Here is a 17,577-nt window from a genome sequence, read left to right as displayed (position 1 = left end):
CTAAAGGCTCGACTGCATTGAACTACGCTTCTAAGGCTTCGGTCGGCGGTAGAATTGTCAGTTGGTAAATAAACAAACCTCACTTAGAAATTGTCTAAATTGAAAAGAAATAAATAAAACAAAATAAGTAAATAAATGGATATCGGTCCCGCCTTTGTTTACAGCTAATGTAATAATCTACTAGTCCGTTTGTTGTTTTTGGGTTTTGGGATAAACCTCAAAGAAGTTCTCTATTTCTGCTCTTCTTTTTTCCAATAGGTTTGTATAAATATAATTAAAATTGTACAGAAGTAAACTGCAGCCGAACCACAGTGGCAGTCAACTTTTCCACTGGTTCTGCTAGTGGTGCACAAAAAATGTTTTTGTATATTTTACAAAAAAACATTTTTGTTTCGTTGTCTAAATTTGTCATCTTTTTTATCGATTGATTTTCTAAAAATTGCAAAGAAATAAATAAATAAATGGATATCGGTCCCATTTCAGTTTACTAAAATTATAATAATCTACTAGTCCATTTGCTGTTTTTGGGTTTGGTAATAAACCTCATAAAAGTTCTATATTTATGCGCTTTTTTTCTAACAGATTTGTATAAATATAAGTAAAATTGTACAAAGGTAAACTGCAGCCAACACACACTGATAGTCAACTTTTCCCCCTGGTTCCATCACTGGAGCACACAAAAGTGTTTTTGGATATTTTCCATAAACACTTTTGGTTTCGTTGGCTAAATTTGGGAAGATCTTTTTTTTCTCGACAAATTTGTAATAAATATAAGTTAAAACTGAACCCAAACAAAGATGGGGGGCCAGTCACCTCTCCCTTAGGTCCGGTAATTTTATGTCTAGGTCAGCAAACAGTGGTTATTGCGAATAACCTGTAAGTTTGGATTAACTCAAAAGTTTGTTTACTTGATCTAACTTGCAACTTGAAGTAGGCAAAGGACATTTTTGCTAAATACTCGGGGCTTTTTCATCCAGTCATGTTCAGATAACGGGTTATTAAATGCTATAATTTGATTTTTGAAGTGAAAATCTTACCATCGTCAGCTTCTTCTTCAAGATCACCATTGGTTTCAATTATGGATTATAATTTTTAAAAGGCTATTGTAGAAACAGTGCTAGGTGTAATAAGTTCGCATTTTTGGAAACTTACTTAAAAAGAACTTGTTCTTAAACTGGTATAGATATGTATGAAAAAGACATAGTATGATAATTTTGGAGTTTGCTTTTAACTTAAGACCGGGCTTGTATAGTCAAATTTATCGGCAATATCAAAGTTACGTGGGAATACAGTACCAAGCATCTACCTGGCTCGTAATTTCTTGAGTTAAATATAGTTCGACTTAAGGGTGTAAATTTTTGCCTGATCTATCACTAAAATAGTTCTTGTAGGAGCCCCTCTTCGTCTATTAAACATAAAGCATGGTCTCTATTATTCCTAGCTGAGTTCTTATTTTTCTTCCCTAAGACACCATCAGTAGCTTTACAAACAATATTCCGGAAATTATTCCATCCTAATTCTTCATTGTCACATTTCTACATCTCTCAAATTCTCCTTCTGGATTGTACCAACATCATAGTTTCAAACTATGAAACCAACATCAGTTTATCATAACCAACATCAGTTTCGTTTCAGAGTTCAGTGAGGTAACATCAAAATTGAATTGGATATTATTCCTGTCTGGATTTATTTTGGTGAGGTCATAATTTATTCCAAATTAGTTGATGACCTGAGTTAAGAGGATTAACTTTAAGAGGATTATAAAATGTAATCTACTGTGTTTTTAGTTTGACCTATATTTTGATATTTATTAACTCAGTATTTTTTTCTGAATTAATATTGAGACTTTTTAATTTGTGGTGAGTGCGATAGCCATGAAAAGCTCTGATGAAATGCCTTAACTTGTATATTCTCCTGTTCTGAATTTTATTCAAAGCAATTTGCTAAGCGGAATTGAGGAGGATATTATTAAAAGACATGGTATGGAGTTTTTTGACGTGAATATAATCAAAGAAGCTAAAAGTTTACTCTGGCAAATAAGTGCATCTGAATTGGATTGCCCAGTACGTAAGGGGAACAATGCACCTTCTAATCATTTTAGTGACATTATTTCTCTGTTAAGATCTCTTGACAGTAGCGACACTTTTGCACGTACGTTTGTGATAAAGCGACCTACAGAGGTGCCATGTCTCCCTGCAAATGCTTATACTTCTTTACTCTCTAAGTTTAATGAGCTACAACAAGTGGTTGTTGAAATGTCAGGGAAACTTGACAATTATCAGTTGAATTTTCCTCAACTTCCGAAACCTACCACTCATACGACAGTTATTGTTTCTAAAGTGCCTTCAGATCTGTCTGATCCGATTAAACGCAAATCTGTTCTCGATCAAATAGCTGGGCATGAATTAGTTTGTAGTGTGAAACCTGTTAAAGACAGATGGTATATCAATATTGATAAATCTGCAACTGAAGATTTTTGTACATCCGTTCAGAACTTTATTACCGGAGCAACAGTTAAAGTACGATCCAAGCGCTATTTTGGGATTCTAAGAGGTTTCCCAGTTGATGTTGACCTTTCAGTTATTAAAAGACTGCAAGGTATAATAAGTGCAAATCGACTGGGCCAGACTATTTCAGTCAAGCTTGAATTTGAAGACTCCTTCACTCAGTCTGCTTATTTCAAAGAAGGAATTAAAGTGGGATATGAATTTTTTCGAATTCACTTATTTAAAGAAATACCTAAATGCTGCTTCAAATGCCGATCATACGATCACTTTCAAAGTGCTTGCACCAGCAATGTCCCGAAATGTGCCAGATGTGCTGGGCCACATCTTTCTACTAAGGAAAGTCCTTGTAGTGTTGCTCCCAAGTGTGCTAACTGTGGTAAAAATCATACTTCTTATAGCTTGTCCTGCCCTATATCTAAGGAAATAATGTCGCGCTCCCACTTTTTGCAATGACTTTGGAGTTTTCAATAATATCGTTTAATATTAATGGTACAAAGGATAAGGATTTCGTTATTGATGAGTTCTACTATGATTTTGATTTGGTTTGTTTACAGGAGCATCTTCTTACAGACTCTAGTATTAACGTTTTGCGTCGTAGCCTTCATCATGATGTGTTTTTTACTATTGCCAGAGCCACAAGAGGCCGGCCATCCGGCGGACTAGCTTGTATTTTTAAGCACAATCCTCATTTGGTTTCGCCGGTGATTTTTTACTCGGATGAGTTTTTTTTGGGCTGTTCGTATGGGCACTATAGTTTTCATTAATTATTATATGCCTTATGATGACCGTTCCTCTAGATCGATGGCTAGATTTTCTAAAGCCTGTAATATGTTGAAGTTTCTAGTGGAAAAAATTCTTTCTATTTCTCTAGATTATATGATCTTTGGTGACCTCAATACGGATATAAATAACTCATCAGTGAGATGTGATTTGTTGTTGGAATGCCTTCCATCTTATCATTTTATACCCAAAACTCATCCGTATTCTTATATTCACCATTCAGGCAGTAACCATTCAGGCACATTATTTGCTCACCTAGTATTATTACATCAATAGTGCTTGTACATGCTGAAGAACAAGACTTAGACCATCTCCCTATCTCACTTACTCTTACGCTGAATTTAAACCCTGCAAGTTTCTGCAAAGTACCCCAGTCTTCAAAATGCTTTGAAAAAAGTAATTGGAAGAAAGCTGATGTTTCTCTTTATGCGTTTACACTAACAAGGCTGCTGTCTGCTATACAAGTTCCCTATCATCTGCTTCAGAGCTCTATACAAGGGACTTGCAAAAAGGACCTGGATTGCTATTATAATCAAATAATTAAATGTTTAAAAGATGCCGAGGCAGTTGCAGTGCCGCTGCAACGTGTTAGACGTGGTACGCAAAAACCTATTTGGTCTTTAGATCCTAATTTAAAAACTTTGAAAAATACAGCTAAGTTTTGGTTAAAAGTTTGGAATGAATGTGATAGACCGCCCTGTGGTATTGTTTCTGACCTTAAGCGTAAGACCCGCAGGGAATATGAAAAATATCTTAAGTCTATGCGTTATCGTGGTATGGATTTTCCAGTGTCAAAGAGAGAATGGCGAAAAGTTATTAATTCTGAGTCGATTAGAAGTGATGTACCAAATAGTGATTGTCTTTCTGCATCTGCTAGGCATGACCCTTACTCGTCTATTTTTTCTAATGTTAATTACCGTGTGCATTCTTTGTATTCTCATTCTCTTTCTGCTATTTTTAGTACCCCTCTATCTCAGCGTCTCTGTGTTCCTATTTCTCTTTCATCTGTAATTGAAGCAATTAAGAAACTTAAATCAGATAATGTTGATAATGATGGTATATCTAGATTTCACCTTTTATTAGATGGCTCCCCCTTATTAACCATATACACCTACTTCTCCAGATGTGTATTTGTACTTCTAGTGTACCGGAGAGTTTTTTGTGTGGTACTGTCTCTTCAATTTTAAAGAAGGGGAATTCTCCTTTTATTTGCTCTTCTTACCGACCTATTACTGTCTCTTTCACTTTTAGTAAAGTTCTTGAGCATGTTTTAATACCTTTTGTGACTAATAATATGCTTGAGAGAGATAACCAGTTTGGATTTAAGCCCGGAGTAGGTTGTCAACACGCACATCGTGTATTATCATCTTTGCTCCTTGAAAATTCTTCTAAGGGAAGGAGTATATTTTTTTGTACTTTAGATCTATCAAAAGCTTTGGAAACTGTATTTCATAGTCAGCTTTTTTCTGCTCTTCGTGGTTGCGGTGTCAATCTATCGGTTATTTTGCTTCTTTGGTACTGGTACTCTAATTCTTTTCTTCGGCTGAAATCTCTGCCTGCATCTAATATTAAATTGAAAAGAGGTTTAAGGCAAGGTGGAGTTTTATCTCCGACCCTTTTTAATTTGTGTATTTCAGGAGTTCTGGCAAAGATTTCGGCTACCTATCTCTCCGGTTTTTCTGAATGTTTCCTACCTGGCTTACGCTGATGATCTGCTTCTTATAAGCCGTACTAAAACTGGTTTATCTAACATGGTTTCTCGTGTTGCTTCTTCTTTTTCAGACATAGGCCTTTCTCTTAATGTAGATAAATGTAAATTTCTTTCTTTTAATAATATTTCTAGTACTTCCCTTTGCTGTAGTGGCTTTACTATCCCTCTCGTAGATTCTCTTTGATGGCTCGGTATTTCTATTACTAATAGTCTTCCAAGCTTGCGCCAGCGCACAGTCTCAGATATTAATATGAAAATTAAATTAGGATATGCTAAGATTGTTGCCAATAGTGGTAAATATAATAAACTCGCGTTAGCCAAGCTCTACTCAACTTTTTGTGACCATTCAATTCTTTTTGCTTCTGGAATTTTCCTCCTTCTGAAGAAAACTGAGTTAAAAAGAATCCGGATTAATTATTTTAGATTTTGTAAATTTTTATTGTTTCTTCCACCTTGGACCAAAAACTGGGTAATTATTAATAAATTTCTTGTTCCTAATATTACTGAAAAACTGGAAGCACTACACAGAAAACTTTCAAATACTGCTTGTATCCGTTTTTCTCCGCACCATCACCTTATCAGGTTTTTTCAGTCCTAAGTTATTTTTCTTTTATTTGTTTAGTTGTTTTTCTCTGTTTGGTCATTCTACAATTTAGATTTGTAAAGTGTGATTAAAAATCCAATAATTATAATATTAATGCCTGCTTATTAGATTTTGCAATTTGTCAGTTTTTTTTTTGTTTTTTTTTTCCTCTTTTCCCCCTCCTTTCACGTTATTTTTTTTTTTTTTGCTGTCGTTTCTTTTAAATTATTATTTTTTAAAATTTAATTTGGTAATTTTTGATTTATATATTGTCTTGTGTCGCATTTTTTGTGTTTTTCCCCGTGATACTCCACGTATTGTACCTCTGTATAGTGTGGGTTAAAAAATAAATAAAAAAAATAATAATAGCCTTCCGGAAAGTGGCTACCCTTCGTAAATACCAGCTTTAAATTAACACTAGACACTACTAGATGGTGATCTTTACCACCAAATGGACTAGTAGGAGTAGCGTTGAACATAGCTTAACTTTCAGGCACAAAATTTGGTGACTGACCAGTCACAAATAAATTTAAGGCATACTTTTTGAAAATACCATAGATGGAAGCTTGGAATAGCAGTTTTTTTCATCCGCAGCATGAATCTGGCAAAAGATACGAAGACGCAGTATTACTAAGCCATAGTTGAGAACAATATATTGTTGATACAAGCTTCTAAGGCCAATCTTTTAACTATATAGTACAAATATGACATTAAAATCACGAAAAAACACATACCATTCATGGATTCTGATTTTTATCGACAGGTATAACTATGATGTGGCCCGGACATATTCTTACCAACGAAAACAACATCCGGGTTGTAGCGATAGCTAGCAACCTAGTAAGAGACGACCACGTCCCTTAGTAAAAAATAAAATACCTCATAACTAAAAAAAAACGAGTCATATCAAAACATGAAGTACACTATTAGAACCACCGTATCTGAAACCCCTATGTAATAAACTTACCGTCTCTTAGCTTGAACAGCAAGGGAAATATATTGGCTTTAAAATCAAAAAAAGTGGCTTAAACCGCGATATTCTGCATATACGGCATCTTTTTTTCTTTTTTTCAGATAGCGGGGCATATTAATAAAAAAAAGAACCACAGTATCGACCTATGTTTACTGAGGAAGAACAGTCCTTCACTTTGAAAGCTTGCCTGCTCAGAGCTCACTGATTTTGTTCTTAAAGAATGGGACTTTTTCTTGACTGAAATCATAGTTCAATGACATATTACATTAAAATTTTGCATTTGAACTAACTTAATTTTCTCAATTACAATTTTCTGAAGAAAATGTCAAAACAAAACTTGAGAAAAATTCTTAATATGAAGTTAAAAATATTTCTTGAAAAAAGCTAATAGAAATCTGTACAGAAGTGAAGATCACTAGAAAAGAAGAAAAAAATAGTAAAAAAAAAGATTGCTTTCCTGTAGCTCCTTTCAGTATTTCCGTTCGAATTGTCAGTTTTCTTTTCCCTTATGACGATGTTGATTTCTTTTCCCTTATGACGTATGACTACTCTTCCCCAGCTAGACCAGGTAAGCTTTTAATAGGGGTTACAATTGCCTCTTTTTTATAATATCACAATTCCCTTTAATTTCATGCATTCTAATTTAGGTAATAAAGTCGGTATGCTGATTAGAGCAATGCATTGTTTGGGTAATGCTAAGTACCAGGGGGCTCAGCTTAACTCGTTGAAGTGAATTTTAGACATAAAATCAGGGTCCAGTGTATTTCCCCGTGAAAAATTTCCCCCTGGAAAATTGTCCCTGCGTTTATAATTGAGCAGGCAAAGGTAAATTAAGATAAATAAAAAGAAAGAAGGGAATATGGAATGTTATATTCCAGATTACAGGTATGATATATGGTGTAGAATATCTTATAAGATTTATTTTTATATCTCATTTCTTTTCATTCTTCTTTTCGCGTTTTTAGGGGCTGGGATTGAGTTATTATAGCAGGGTAAGATAAAGGCTAAAGAAATTAATTTGGTTGCTTATTTGAAATACCAGGGGACTAAGCCTCGTTTGGTGAAATGAAAAATAGTTTTTCAAGAACTGTAATTTCACTTTATTTTATTTGGCAAACGTTTTTGCACATCTATACCGACAGATTATTCTATACTATCAAATCAAATTGAAACTTGATATTAAAAATATTTAGCACAGACATTTGTCTTGGCCAAGATTTATTATAACTATTCCAAGTATTGGGTGACGTCATTCATATAAAAGATATTCAGCTATTAAAAACATTCCGATGAGGAATTTGACTGTTATAACAGTTGAACCCGCGACTTTTGGATAAGAAGTCCGACGCGATATCTGTTGCGCTAAGCATTCTTACGAAACGGATATGAATGTGACGTTTATATGAAAGATGTTTTCTTAACTTAAAACTACACAAATTTTCCCAAATCTTGACCTATCTAAATATTTTTTACACCGGAAATAAACATAAGAAAATAAAAATAGTAATGATTGTACCAACTGTCGAATATCAGGTTGATAGTTGGTATAACCAGATATAATCAATCTTAAACAAATATACCTAATCAATGTTAAAGCTGACAGTTGGTTCCGTTCAGCTGATTTCAGCCAGCATTGGATTTGTGAAAAACAGATTAAGGGGTCTGGGAGGGAGAAAGAATTTTATCAAAGTCGTGACCTACCTAAATCGTTTTTTCACACCAGAAAATGTTATTATGCCAATTTTCAGACAAAACTATGGTACTGTCTTCGATAAAAAAATTTACACGCGTATGTATATGGCGGATGGCATATATGACGTTATGATTATTTATTGTCTTCGTCGTTTTAGGCATTACCCCTTTTAATTTCAGATTTGAGTAAATATTTTCGACTTTTTATTTACGTTAAATACACTAGAGTACAAGGCTAAGTTATGGAAGAGATGTCTGAAGAATTTTCCTGTCAGAGGACTCGGATGCATTAAAAGTTAGATGTTGTATGGAATATCAATATTCTCTAAGATCAGGAGAGGATATTTGGTTTTAGGGGGGTTTTAGAAGGGTGTGTGTGAGGTTTACTCTCGGCACAGATACGTGTTTTCCCCGAAAAACGAGCGTTTCTGTGTTTCATGTCAGATTTCGTACAAAATTTTTTGTACCCACTGATCATGTTCAGTGGTAACGCTTAAATATTTGAACTGGGCAGATAGAAATACATCTTTTTATATAGCGAGATCACTGGAAACTGATCAGAAACTTAAGTTATCAAAAATTTCAACTTTATTTTCAAGAAAATATTCTGTCATCCAATGACAAAAATTCACGCCTGATTTATCTTGTAAATCAGGTAAATATGAATAATGAGTAATTGAGTGAATATAAAGCTCTCATCCTTCGATCCAGTCATTTTTTCCATTTTTGTATTTTTGCGGATACGACGACTTGATTTTATGTGAACAGTGAACCTTTCCACAAGTTCCAACTTCTATTTGAAATTGATGGTAATCTCTAAGAAGAACCAGAAAATTATGTAATTTAATATAAAAATCTAAATTACGCTAAAAGGAAGGTTTATATGTAAAGTTAGAATTCTTCTAAAAATAAATAATTCGCTGTTTTTATTAGTCTCTTTGAAATATTTGATTTTGTTCTAGGGTCATCGCCTTTGCCTTATTCTCCAAACTGCGAGCAGAGATGATGATTGTGGAATGACTGTTTAGATAAAAATATAGATATAGCTATAGAATCGATAAATAGATAAAAACTTAAAATTGTATTTGTTCTTCATTATTGTTCCATAACAAATGGAACAATAATGTCAGTATTATTGTTCAGTTGTATACTCAACCCCCATCAAATTCATGAGCTTCATGAGTTTGCATTGAGAATTAGTTTGATTATGTAAACTTGACAACTCTTTAATTCATAGATAAAAAATTTTAAGGCTGGGAATATGAGAGACACTTAAAAACACCTTCCTATATCTAATTCAAGCTGTATGCCACTGGTGCAAACTTTTGAAGATGTTATTTAAACACAAACCTTACTTTCCCTATGCATTATAGATAAATCAGTAATGCAATAAGATTTGACGTTGTTTGGGATTTTATTCCTTCTGACTTCCCCCACGATAGTAAATAGTAAGGACGGCTCCAATACAGTATTTACGCTTAGAAAATAATGAGAGGACTTATTCATTGCGTTTTTTTCGTTATTTTCCTACGATATTTAAATTATAAAAGAAATAATATGTGACGCACATTTTTATTTCTCTGAAAAAGTTTTAAAATACCTTCTTGAAACATTAAGATTCCAGAGACCAGCTGAATATAAAGGGCATGAATCTAAACCCTCCAAAGAACCCCCATGAAACTCGTCCCCAATGCAATTTAACTCCCTTTCATTATTGTTCCATAACAGATACTGATATATATGTTACGGTTAATGTTCTAAATTCCTTTTTCTCTGCTTCGATTCAATTAGCTTTGCGAGTCAGCTTTTTCAGTTTTATGCAACCTATGATGGTAAAAGTTAAAGTTAAGTTAGGTTATATTATGTTAGGTTAGATTAAATTTAGTTCTAAATATCACAAATAGGTTAAAAACCTAACTTAAGCTAACCTAAACCAATCTAACCTCGTCTAACCAAACCTAACCTAACCTCCCACCATCAGACCTTGCATTAAATTGAGAAAATTGACTGGCAACGGTGACTAAATCCAAGGAGGAAAGTGAAAAAAACAGGTACAAAAGTCCAGATATTTCGATCACATTTCTACTGAAGACGGTCGCTGTATAAGTGATCAAAATATCTGGACTTTTGTACCTATTTTTTCACTGTCTAAATAAATGGATTTATCACCATTTGAAAGTTTATTTGTTCGTCTCAGAAGGGCAATGTGGTCTAAGGAAACAATACCTAATTTAAAGGTGTTATGTCGAAAATAGAATTTGCGGACATTCACCGTAATATAGGTAAATAAATAAACCTACAATATCGATGGTCGCTTAGTTCAATGACTATCTACCTTATTTCTGCCCTAGGATGGATGGATGATAGACAATATCTAACAACAAGTGAAGATGGCATCATTTTTATACAATCCTGAAGAAGGCTTATGCCAGCTTTGCCTCTTACTCAGACTATCTGTCTTGGCTTTGTTTCCAATTGGGCAGTGGCTTGATGGCAACTTGATTTTAGTTCAAATATCGACGGCTCCCGGTACTATATGTACTATCTTTATAAGTGAACAATAATTGTGTATTTATGTATGGTTAGGCTAGGTTAAGTCAAACTTAAAACGAACAAAAATTACTACAAACAAGTGTTCAGCTACCTACGGTTTCTAAGGCAGGTTTGCCCATAAAATCAGCGGAAACTCGTGATAGTGCTGCTCGAAACTTATATAAATAGTGTTTTGTGCTTCCCTCTCATCTTTTAAACCTTCTTTTATCGAAGCCAAAATTCATCCAAAAAAGTTGTGTGTGAGTAGACGTAATAGTAGGTTTAGGATCTCTTGTCTTTAAGACATCTACAAGAAGAGATAATCGTATCTTTACTAAACGTGGTGGTAGATCCTAGTGAGTTTCCTAGTTTTACTCTTGGGTGGTTTACATATGACACGATCTCTGTGGGTGGGGGGAAGGGTTCCTAAACTCTTTCTATCATAACATCTAGTACAAGGGATGAATGGACCTCGTTCTGCATGTGTTCTGTAAGTATGAGTTTGAGGTTCGTATGAGGTTTATTTGTGTTTATTTATAAAAAATTGAATTTTTTTTTCTTTGGGCCTCCCAAGGATTTGTTTTATTTGAGACATTCGGACTGAAATATATTTTTCAAATACATTTCAGGAGCAAACAGCCCAATAAAATGGGTGAAACAGTGCGTAGAAATTTTAGCCCCGTCGGAAACACACCGATCGAAGATACTATTGGGACTAAATTTTTATGGCAATGATTACTCGTCTACAGGCGGTGGACCAATTCTTGGCAACCAGTACATTGACATATTGAAAAAATTCCCCAAGTCTCGCCTGAAGTGGAACAAAGAAGAAGAAGAGCATTATTTCCGAACCTCTCTAAGGTAGCGGAATCATTTATATATCGTGAACTTATGTCACAAGTCCAGGGCTCTCTTGATCCATACCAATACGAGTGCTTGAAAGGTAGTAGTACAACTGTTTATCTTGTGCGTCTGTATCACCTTATTGTTGAGTGGCTTGACCAAGGAGGCACAATTGTAGATCTCCTCCTAGCCGACTATAGAAAAGCATTCAACTTGATACTCCATTATACTGCAGTGAACAATCTGAAGGTTATGGAAGCTTGCAGACATATTTTCTTATTAATAATAGATTTCTTACGCAACAGACTTCAGAGTGTATATGGTCTCCCCCCGGGTGATACTGATTCGGAATGGCCTGAGCTTACGTTTGGTGCCCCACAAGGCACTAAACTCGCTGCCTTGTTGTTCTTGGCAGTGATCAACTTCGTCCTTGCCGATTTTGACGAACGGTTCAAATTCGTAGATGACCTTGCCACCCTCTTAAAATACCTCATTGTGAAGTCTCAAACCGTTCCCCAGTTCAGTGAATCATTTATCGACAACTTTAGAGACCAGTGTTCTGAAAACAGCCTCCGAATCAACGTAAACGAAAACCAAAATTCTTCAATTTAACCCTCTCAAAAAGGATTTTCAGTGCCCCCCTCCACCATACCAAAGCGTATCGTCGGCAGTTATTCTCGGTGTTACGTTCAGCGTTGACTGTTCGTTTAGCCTCCACGTCCAAGGGGTAGTGAAAAAGGCGAACTGTGCCATGCGTACCCTTTTACTGATGCGAAGATTTGGTTTTTCAGTGCCGCAATTGAAAACAGCCTACCTGACATATATTCGCCCGATATTAGAGTATGCGTGCCCTGTGCCCTGTATATGAGCGAAGTACTCGAATCAGTCCAGAAAAGAGCGGTGAAGGCCATACTGTCTGATCAGTACACCGATTACGAATCAGCACTGTCTCAACTAAATTTGCCGTCACTTCACGACCGCCGTTTTCAACTTATCTGTAAATTTGGCCAGTTTCTTCTGACAAGTGATAAACACAGAAATATATTACCCTCAATGCTCACAAAAAAAGTAACTACAAGATCAAAAGCAACAAAGCTAGCCGAGCCCAAGTGTCGCACTAATCGCTTCAGCAATTCGTTTGTGCCTATTTATGTTTCTGTCTACAATAAGTGACATGTGTATTAATTTTTTGTGTCTTTGTTTACTTTGTAAATAATAGCGCGATTTAGTCGGGATTTAAACCCTGACTACGATAGCTTTTATGTTAATAAATGATTCTGATTCTGGTTCTGATTATTTTGAGTATAATGCAAACGGACGTCATACCGTTTTCTATCCTTCTTTGTTTTCTATTGATCAGAGGCTGAAATTGGCTGAGGAATTAGGAACAGGGATTTCAATTTGGGAATTGGGTCAAGGATTAGATTATTTTTATGATTTGTTTTAGTTACACAGTGATTTTTATGATTTAATTATATGAATTATTTTGATTTTTTTTAATTGATTGTTGATTTACTAAGCTTTAGATATTTTTTTTTATTTCCAACCATTTTATTATGTTAAATAATTGTTTAGAATGATATTTTTATCCTTCAGATTATTAATTATGTCTTACTAATCTAATTCACTATTCTTTAAATATGGTGCAAATTTACTCGGAAAGAATAAAAACTAACACTGAGAATCAAAATGAAGGACAGTACAATCGAAATTTTAAAAATCAAAGTGGATACTGAACTAGTTTAACACGTCTATCCATAGTTGAAAGTTGTATCAGTCTCAAACCACAACCGATTGTTCACCTAAAAAATAAAGAAACATCATTATGGTTTAAAGCATTCGTTTAGACATTCCTTAGAGATGAGACCCTCCCCCCTGCTTACATATAGGTTAAATATAGAAGTAAGAAATTATAAACCGATTAGTCAATTATCTAGTTATATATCAATTTGATATTATGTGAGGGAATAAGACGAATATATATATATATATATATATATATATATATATATATATATATATATATATATATATATATATATATATATATATATATATATATATATATATATATATATATAAACATATATATACATATATATGGTTCCATATATGGTTCTATTATATATATATATATATATATATATATATATATATATATATCATATATATACATATATATGGTTCCATATATGGTTCTATTATATATATATATATATATATATATATATATATATATATATATATATATATATATATATATATATATATATATATATACATATACATATATATACATATATATGGTTCCATATATGGTTCTATTATATATATGTATATATATATATATATATATATATATATACATATATATGGTTCCATATATGGTTCTATTATATATATGTATATATATATATATATATATATATATATATATATATATATGTATATATATATATATATATATATATATATATATATATATATATATATATATATATATATATATATATATACATATATATACATATATATACATATATATAATAGAACCATATATGGTAAAACTGTCTTCGGTTAATAGTTTTGGAAACAATTGGCCGTGACTGCGCCGCAATAGGTTGCGACCAGATTTTTATTTTCACTTGTTTTGCAGTATTTATTGCAGTGCACATATTTTAAGGTTTCCTTAGCCTTTACAACCCCTCTGGAAAGTGAATCGATATTTTTTTTAGAAAAATGAAACCGTAGGAAGACAACAGAAATGAAAATTGCAGTAACAGCGTTGAATTCAATAAATCCGAACAAGTTGAAGGAAAATGAATTAAATGTAGGTTATAATACCTTCTAATTTCTACCTTTCTCCTATGTTTACCATCTGAACTTTATCCAGAAGTCTAGTGTTCCCATGGACAGTTTCCGATTTCTCGATAAATTAGAGAATGAGTTATATAGTTTAATATGATCAATACAGACTTGTTAGCTTATTGGGCTGTATTTGCTGTTCTCAGATTTTCATAAATCAGGGATCATAATTGCAATCATGTTGGCTTATTTGCTATTTTCAATTTTCTCAAAACCAAAATCCCCATTTGCATGGCTCTCATTTGACATCGCACCTGCCAGCCACTCCATCATGTTCCTTGTTAAAAGTGGCCCATTTAATTTGCTCAAGAAGTAGCTGAGCTACATAAGTAATCAATTTTTGTGCAATTTTGAAAAACATAGTCCTTATTTAACGGCGATCCATTTCCTTCTTTTCCCTGAATTGCTGAAGTGGCTTGAGGTAAAACTCCAATACTCACGAGGAACCGTCACAACTCGTATCAAATCTCTGGCAGGTACATTTTATGAAGAATATACAACAAAGCTTGTTCACAGATATGAAAAATGCCTCAATCTTCAAGATAATTGTGTAGGGAAGTAACCTTGATAGTGCACAATGTCAGAACCTGACAGCGTTGGGCAATGGATTGATTGATCTTGCGTAAAGAGGGGGGAATAGCTTCTCATGAGAAGGATGGAGGGCATATCCCCAACATTTAAAACATATTATTTTCACAGGCTTTTATACTTAATAGCAGGCAGGGAAGACTCACAAAATTTAACGAGCAGTGTAGCTGTGCAAAAATTACTAAAGCGCAGTTTAAAAACACTGTATATACAGAAAAATTCTATTTTCCCAAGAATCTCATCAAACTTAAAAATACTAGAAAAAAGCTACAGATGAGTCATCATGAAAAACTGATCGGAAAGTACAATTCATTTTCACTTCTTTCCAAGGGCGTTAGGTCCGGCGTTTCCGAAAAAAAAAAATGTCAAGGCTTTCCTGTAAAAATTTTGAATAACTGCAGATACACAGTTTTGGGATTAAAGAGCCGATCGTTGATAAGTGGTAGAAGATCGTTTCAGGACTCTCTCAAAATATCCGTAGAACTATACAAGAACGTTGACAAAATTTTCAGTCCATGTAGAAAAAAACATACATGTATATAAAAAAAAGAAACTAGCAGTCAAAAAATGTAAACACAACTAAAATTGATAGAAGAAAACAACACCATCTAGCTTTTGGTACAAGAATATTGCTTTTTTCTTAATAACTTTTTTTATCCCTTTGAAGCTACTTTAATACTAAATGTTTGGTAACAACGTTAAGAAAATATGTCCTATAAGGTCAAAAAAATTTTTTTACCAATAGCTTAGACTATGGCAAGGTAAAAAAAAAAAAAAAAAACTGGCACCAAGTGCAAAAATGCCGACATTATGGCACGCGAACACAGCTGTTTTTGAAAGTTTTTTTTTATACCTTTGAAACTAATTTAATACTAAGTGTTTGGTAACAATGATAACAAAACAATTTCCAACCACACGAAAAAAAATATTACTGGTAGCTTGGACTAGCCCATGATAAGATAGGACAGACTAATTCATTAGGAAGGAAAATAAGAAAGATAGGAAGAACAGAAAGGAAGAAGGAAAGCAATCCCAACCCGAATTCAAAAGACGGACCTAATCTAAATAATTTCTTCTTATCTTAAATATTATTTATGCTACTCTCCCATACAATTCCTTTTAAGGATTAACTGATTCAAACGAGGCCCCTTTCCCTTCTCGGTAAGAAATTTGGCCCTAAGCAGACATTTAGGTTTTCTATCCCACCTTCCCCTTCAGAAATTTTATAGTCGTCTTTATTAATAAGTTGTGCACAACTTATTAACAGAAACTTGATTAACAGATAACTTGATTTACAACTTATTTTCTCCATAAATTTAAAGTACCGTGGATATAGAGACCATGCAACCATCAAATAGCTTCACTGTATGCGAATCTATTTTTTAAAGGAGCCCATGCTGACACGCGGGATTAAAAGGCTTTCAGGTCACTGAGTTCAATACAGGAGAACAAACCAGCCTAGTGTTTTCACTTAGTATCATAGTATCCAGCAATAGCTACGGTTTCAATCATCAGTTCTCTATTATGATCTGCCGATTTCCAATGGTATCGGCATATATCCCCCCCCCCAAATATTTGGGGGACGGGTGCCCTCCCTCAAATTGTTTTGGATTCGGTATGAAAGACGCAAAAATTTGAGTATAAATTTTGCAAAATCGGCCTAAATTTAGCAAAATTCTTTATTTTTACAGAAAATTCGGCATATCACAGGTATCGATTCGGTAAAATTTACGAAGATCGCCCCTCCAATAAAATAAGCCTCGGGACGCTCCTGGTGGCAGCTGTTGGAATTCAAAAGATGTTATATGGCATGTCTAATGTACTGCATTTTACCGTTTTAACAGACACCATCTTATCGGCATTTTTATTGTCAGTTATCGATAAATTATTGGTAGTCTACTTGTCTTTCTAAAGGGGGAGGGGCAGGCGGTAGGTAATTCACTGAAGATATTTACTAGGGACAGTTAAAAATTATATGGCAATATTGCTTATATAGTGATAATACATTTTTGAAATCATACATTTTTGAAATCACCAGTAAGCTCATCTTTTAATGGGTCTTGATATTAAATAGACTTGAAGTCAAGCAATGTTTATTTAAAGTCAAAACCATGGTTTCAGGTGTCAGTAATCATACCATTACCTTAAATCTTTTTCTCCCATCTGATTTCTCTCAAGAAGTGTTAAGGTTTATGTTGTTCCCCAAATGCTTCATATCAGATTTTTCTACCCCAAAAATATTTCGAAAATGGAACTTGTGCTATCAGAGTTTGCTACCCTGGATGCCTATAATAAAACATTTTTAGAATCAACGGGATCTTAATTTAAGAAAAAAAAAAAATCTAAACGCATCTTTCAGTTTTTCTTCTCCCATTTAAAATTGCTTTCGAGTAACATAATTATTTCTCAGTTACCCCAGCCATGTTCGAAAAATTACACTGAGAAACCAGAAAGGATTAAATTTCCTATAGGTAAAGTGTTTCAGAAAGTTCTGGGATAAAAA

General features: G+C 33.8%; 2 protein-coding genes across 4 annotated transcripts in view; one reads left to right on the top strand and one right to left on the bottom strand.

Moving 5' to 3' along the window:
- The window catches only part of Nadsyn (NAD synthetase), a 149,984-nt gene that overhangs the window by 6,642 nt on the left and 125,765 nt on the right, over window positions 1-17,577 (bottom strand). The window contains exon 16 of one of the 3 annotated variants that reach the window (XM_089089883.1): window positions 13,242-13,423. The exons of the other annotated variants lie outside the window; for them this stretch is intronic. Within the exon in view, the coding sequence (XP_088946009.1) occupies window positions 13,401-13,423 (23 nt within the window). The 3' untranslated portion in view covers window positions 13,242-13,400. Of the gene's footprint in view, window positions 1-13,241; window positions 13,424-17,577 lie in introns of those variants that run through there. 3 annotated transcript variants of the gene reach the window in all.
- LOC148952445 (chitinase domain-containing protein 1-like) lies at window positions 7,056-11,643 on the top strand. Its single transcript, XM_089088637.1, has 2 exons — window positions 7,056-7,122; window positions 11,408-11,643. The coding sequence occupies exons 1-2, from the start codon at window positions 7,089-7,091 to the stop codon at window positions 11,641-11,643; spliced, it is 270 nt and encodes an 89-aa protein (XP_088944763.1). The 5' UTR covers window positions 7,056-7,088.

Source organism: Artemia sp. Qi Xiang Cuo, chromosome 5 (assembly GCF_049724085.1).
Source record: "Artemia sp. Qi Xiang Cuo chromosome 5, ASM4972408v1, whole genome shotgun sequence".
NCBI lineage: Eukaryota > Metazoa > Arthropoda > Branchiopoda > Anostraca > Artemiidae > Artemia > Artemia sp. Qi Xiang Cuo.
This window is presented reverse-complemented; position numbering and strand designations above follow the sequence as displayed.